This window comes from Lycium ferocissimum, chromosome 10 (genome assembly GCF_029784015.1).
Source record: "Lycium ferocissimum isolate CSIRO_LF1 chromosome 10, AGI_CSIRO_Lferr_CH_V1, whole genome shotgun sequence".
NCBI lineage: Eukaryota > Viridiplantae > Streptophyta > Magnoliopsida > Solanales > Solanaceae > Lycium > Lycium ferocissimum.
Window position 1 is genome coordinate 51,082,333 of NC_081351.1, and position 5,390 is coordinate 51,087,722.

A 5,390-nucleotide genomic window follows, 5' to 3' on the forward strand; every position below is an offset into this window, starting at 1 on the left:
CAAAAGAAATGTGAAAAAAAAAAAAAGAGTCCTATTTGAAGTAAAAGAAGGAGTCAAAGACCTGTGGGGCCCATATGACTACTTTCTCCAAATAAGGAAGTGTAATACTCCTCCATATGTTGTGTCACGTGTTGCTTCCTAAAAAAGGCTAAATGAATTTTATTTTCTCCAACAAAGATTAAAGGGTGACGGTCCTTACATGAGATAAAGCTATGGGATTTAAGAATTTGAAATTCATGTTTCTTTTATTTCTATGGTTTAGGCCTTGAAAGTACACCTCACAAAAAGATATACTTAGGCATTAAGTCACTGAGCCAAACAAGGCCACAAATTAACAAATTGTCCAAACAATTCTCATCCCATGAAAGTGAGCGTACATGCATTAAGAGACAACGAAAGAAAAATAAATTATAGCGTTGTTTTAATAGTACTTCAAATCTAGTCTTTAAAAAAATTAATAAGTCTTGAAGTAGGGGGCATTTGTAGGAATGTAAAATTTTATTGGATTTAAATCCATAAATTAATTTTGACTATATTAAATTCAAGAAAATAGTTCGAATAATGTGGTTAATCTGATTAGATTAACATCTAATTTTAAACGAAATGGGCTAGTCCATTTAATTGGGCCCTAAACGATGAGTCCACTTTAATAGCCCAAAGTCCAAGTCCATCTCAAAATCTAGGCCCATGCCACGTGTCAAGTGAGGTGGCAATCCAAGTCAAATTAATGGGCCAATGAAATCATGCCAAGTGTACGGATGACATGCTCTGGCCAATCAAATCACAAAGCTACACCTTCCCTAAAACTATAAATAGGGGTCCTCGTAACTCACAATGGGGGACATAAATTATAACAAGAAGTCAGAGAGAGCTCGTGGATCAAACGCCGCAGATTTCTCTACAAGCATTCAAGTATTTCTCTAGAAGTTCTAGAGATCCAGACGAAGATTCAAGATCAAGCTTCAAGCCTTGAATCCAAGTACAAGTTCAAGATCAAGACCATCAGATTCAAGATCGAGCTCAAAAACTCTTGAATTCAAGTACAAGTCGAGATCAAATCCATCAAGCTCAATAGCTTGAATTTATTATTGAAAAGGCGAATCAGAGGATTCATAGAGATTGTAACACTCATATTTGAAATCAAATATAACGATTGTTGCGATATTTTTTCCGTCTTGATTATTATTTTCTCGACGCGAATTTTATTGTCTACACCAGTTACTCCTACAAAAAAGAGGTTTATTTTCAATGAGATACATAAAAGTGAATCATGTAGCAACATTGCCGGTTCATTAATACTTGAATGGTGGTTAGTTTGTTAATAAAAGATGTTGTGGTTGATCCATAACTAATGATGCGATCATTTATTGTTTTTAAAAGATGAAAACTTGATTTTTATATTTGTATGATGTGTTTCAATGACTTCTCGTTTTTAATTCAAATACATATTGAGAACTCATATTGCTGTTTGGTTTAGTTATTGGTGTATGTTAACTTGTGGTTAACGTCCGTGTGGTATTTCGAACCTTGAAATTACTGCTTTTTAATCCTGAATCTAACATTGTCTCTACTCTCTATATATATCTTTATTGATCGGTAGATAAAGAAACATGACGTGTTCAAGCTACTCTGATTATAGGGAAGAATCAATCAAACTAATTCTAACAGATCATAATTGATACATTATATAATTTACAATATTCTTAACATTCGTTTCAACGACTTCTCATTCATTTTTAAATGATTAGCGAGAATCTATACATGTTATTTGGTTTAGTTATTGTTGTATGTTAACTGAATGTCTATACTAATGATTGATGATCAGTGATTCTTTTTCAGGAGTAAATAATTCTTTCACGATTAATCCTAGAACTTATACAGATGGGAACAATTTTGGATGATTTTGCTTCCTTGGTGTTAAAAAACGCGGAACTTGATCGTCTTGCTGAAATAGTGAGTGAAGCAGCCGTCACTGGATAGATTATTCAAAAATATTATTCTAGTTGGTTGACATTTGAATTCAGGGGAAAGAACGGCAATGGTCCAGTCACATGTGTTGACATAGAAGCAGAAGAAGCTATGGTTTCCCTAATCACAAATGCTTTCCCTTCTCTCTCAATTTATGGTGAGGAGACCAACCTGGCCCGAATCAGTGTATCTGGGTTTTGGATCCTATTGTTGCAAGCATTGTAGGGAAAGACTCATGCGCTTTTGGAATACTAGTTGCTGTCGGCTATAATGGAAGACCAATATTTAGTTGCATTAGGGTATAAACACCACTGTTAATGGCCAACAAGTGTCCACAATGGGTTGTAATGACATGCCAAAGCTCGTGTCCCTTTCAAGGGACCAAACTACAATGACGGTGCGAAGCACACATATGATTGCATCTCATCCAAGGCGGCTTAGAAGTTTTTTGATGTTATTTTCTTTAATATCAACTTAAAACAGAACTACAGTTGCCTCAATTGTAGCTATTGTAAGGTAGGTAGTGGGAGAAGAATCAAGCTCTACTATTGTTGTGTCAATTCATATCTAAACTATATCAGTTGTTTTACAACTGCCTCAGCTACAAACTAGCAGTGATAAATAAGGAGTATTCCCGTTGCTTCTCTTGTTGCTTGATGTGGTCTGCGACGTGAGCAATTACGCCAGCTCCAGCATTGTGAAGCCATTCATTCTTTACATGGATATTGTTATGAGCGAAGAAAGGCCAAAATGCTGAGTGAAAGCTAACATCAACTTTCTTCCAACTCAACCGCTGTAGGCCAAGTATCATTTCCTGTTCAATAATTTCATGGTATTCCAATGTGGTCTGCATGCTGGTTGCATTTTGGGCTGCCTCCTTTGCTTTGGCTGCCTCAGGAGGGAAATGAGGACCTTCAGATGGAACGGCCGGACAGTACTCCATATCTACAACATGCTTGTAGCCATCCAAAGATCGGCGAGGAGGCTTGAAAAGTTCCCTCTCCCTTCTTATAGAGGATGTACGCCAACCAACCATATGGTCATAAGAGACATTAGCATAAAGAACGCGAGATTTGAAAGAACCGAGGGCTGATATAAATTTACCATCATCACAGTCGGATGCCATTCTAAGTAGAAGAGGTGGTTTGTTGGGTTTGCCATCTGTAAGGAAGAGCTGACTACCAGTTTTACCCACAAAAATGGGAGCAATTGGTGCTGCAAGTTTCTCTAAGATAGGAACTCCCAATAGAAATGGAAGCTGCTTTTTCCCTCTCACACCAAGATGTGGTGTTGCCAAGGTGATAAAATTGATTGGTTCCAGCCCAGCAATCAATCCTTTATTTGATGATGATGTATAAAGAAGAGCAAGTGCATATCTTGCAATCAATCCACCAAGAGAATGAGCTAAAAAGGAAATCTTCTTTAAGGTATCGTCTCGCTTCTTTACAACTATCTTGATTTCATTTGCTAGCCTTTTTCCAGCTCCATCAATCCCAGTGAAGGTTTTGGTGAAAGTGTTACATGAACTTGCATACATCACAAAGTTTCTTCCCAACCGCGTTTTTAGCTCTGCTTGTGCATACGTCCAATCACTCGGGCTGGCCAAGATGCCATGGACAAGAACAAGAAGATGTTCAGCCTTATCATCCTCCACGTCCATTGGTGATCTTTCACTTGGGCTCCAACGCTTCAATTTCAGATATGGTCAAAGGACGCCGATGAAGAGGAAGAACAGGAAGGAGAAGAGGAACATAATGCATTTGAAGATAAGAAGGAATTGTTATTGAAATGGTGTTTAATTCGAGGCCAATAATTTGTAGTTGATGATGCCATAAATAGTAAGGGATGATGAGTTTGTGATTTGCCCGTCAAATTAGCTGGCTTGTTATGTCAGCATCTCCTCCATTCTTTTCTTACTATATATTATCCATTTATCCTCTATGTCCATGCCCATGCCCATGCCTATCATCAATATGGATATTATAAAGAATGGATACTGAGGCATCCCCCATTATTGGGAGATTTCTGTTCCCTTCTTTTGTGTTGGGCCAAGAGCTCAAAGGCAGCTCACGTTTACTTCCATTTTTTTTTCCCCCTCTTGAGATGTGCATAATCTATTTTTATAGTGTATGCATATACTATTATAAAAGCACCAAATTACTTAGCAAAATGCCATTGGTTTTTTTACGCTTTGAAAATATATTTACATTGAACAAAATTGTCAACCTTTGGAAATCAATTATAGTTTTTAAATCATTCTCATTTGAACTATGTAAAAAGTCCAAATATTTAGGACTTTAAAATCCATTGAAATGTTACCTTCTATAAGTCAAGTCCTTGTGAGTATAACTTATTTTGTTTTTGATTTGATCAATCAGTGTATGTTTGTTTAGTTGTTTAGATGTGGTTTAAAAAATACAAAGTCATTGTGTATTACCCAAAGAAAAACAAAATCATTGTAGAGTCCAAGTAAGAATCTAAGAGTATCTTATCTCTCAAACTGAAGGTGGAACTACACATCCAACACAAGTAGTAACATGGCTAACTCAATTTCCTCTTATTATGCCAAATATTGTTTCATACTAGTTGCAGGAGGCCCGTGCTAAGTCTGGGACCAAATTCATTATGTAAGAGCAGTAACTTTAATTAAAAAAGTATAACTTTTGTCATATTTTTCTGTTGCATAATTAATTTAATGTAGTGGGTAAGTCTTTGCAATCATTAAAATTTCTTACTCACATAATTTTTTATCATTAAAGTTGGTGAAGCGATAAGTATTTTTCCATCCTTAATCAGAGATATAGGATTCGAATCTTGGATATGGAGTCATCTTTGGTAGGGAGTCTTTGTACTCCCAAAGTAGAGACTTTCTGGCTCGAATTCAGATTAATCGGGCTCAAAGCGGGTATCGGACACCAAATAAGAAACTTGAAAGAAAAAATTCAAAGAAATTTTTTGTAGGAAGCAAGTTCGGTAGCAAATTAGCAAAAAAAAAAAAAAAAAAAAAAGGGTACGGAATTAACAAATACCGAAGAACACAAGTGATTCGATATTTATAAACTAACACGATTGTGTTAAAAAATTAACTTGATGAAGATCATAAATTTGAACATATTTTGACAGATTATGAATTTGTGAGCATATAATTTATTTAGATGTACATCGAAATTAAACTCTTTTGGTATTCATTATTTCCATTCCCTTTTATTTCATTTTTAAGCAGTTTTTCTTTGTTTCGAAATAATTGATTTTTTCAAATATTAAGGTGTTACTTTTTTCTTTCTAAAGTTATCCTTGCTAAAACAACTTTTTACAGGGTCCGGAACAAAAATAATGCAAAAAAATTTTTTTTTAACCAAAATACCCCAACAAAAAAAAATGTTACCAATATACCTTTAGCGCAAAGATTTTCTTCGCGCTAA

General features: G+C 35.4%; 1 protein-coding gene across 1 annotated transcript; it reads right to left on the bottom strand.

The window, feature by feature from the left end:
• Window positions 1–2,527: 2,527 nt before the first annotated feature.
• LOC132034232 (lipid droplet phospholipase 1-like) lies at window positions 2,528–4,054 on the bottom strand. Its single transcript, XM_059424523.1, has one exon. It carries the CDS (start codon window positions 3,626–3,628, stop codon window positions 2,570–2,572), a length of 1,059 nt encoding a protein of 352 aa, XP_059280506.1. The 5' UTR covers window positions 3,629–4,054; the 3' UTR covers window positions 2,528–2,569.
• Window positions 4,055–5,390: the final 1,336 nt, after the last annotated feature.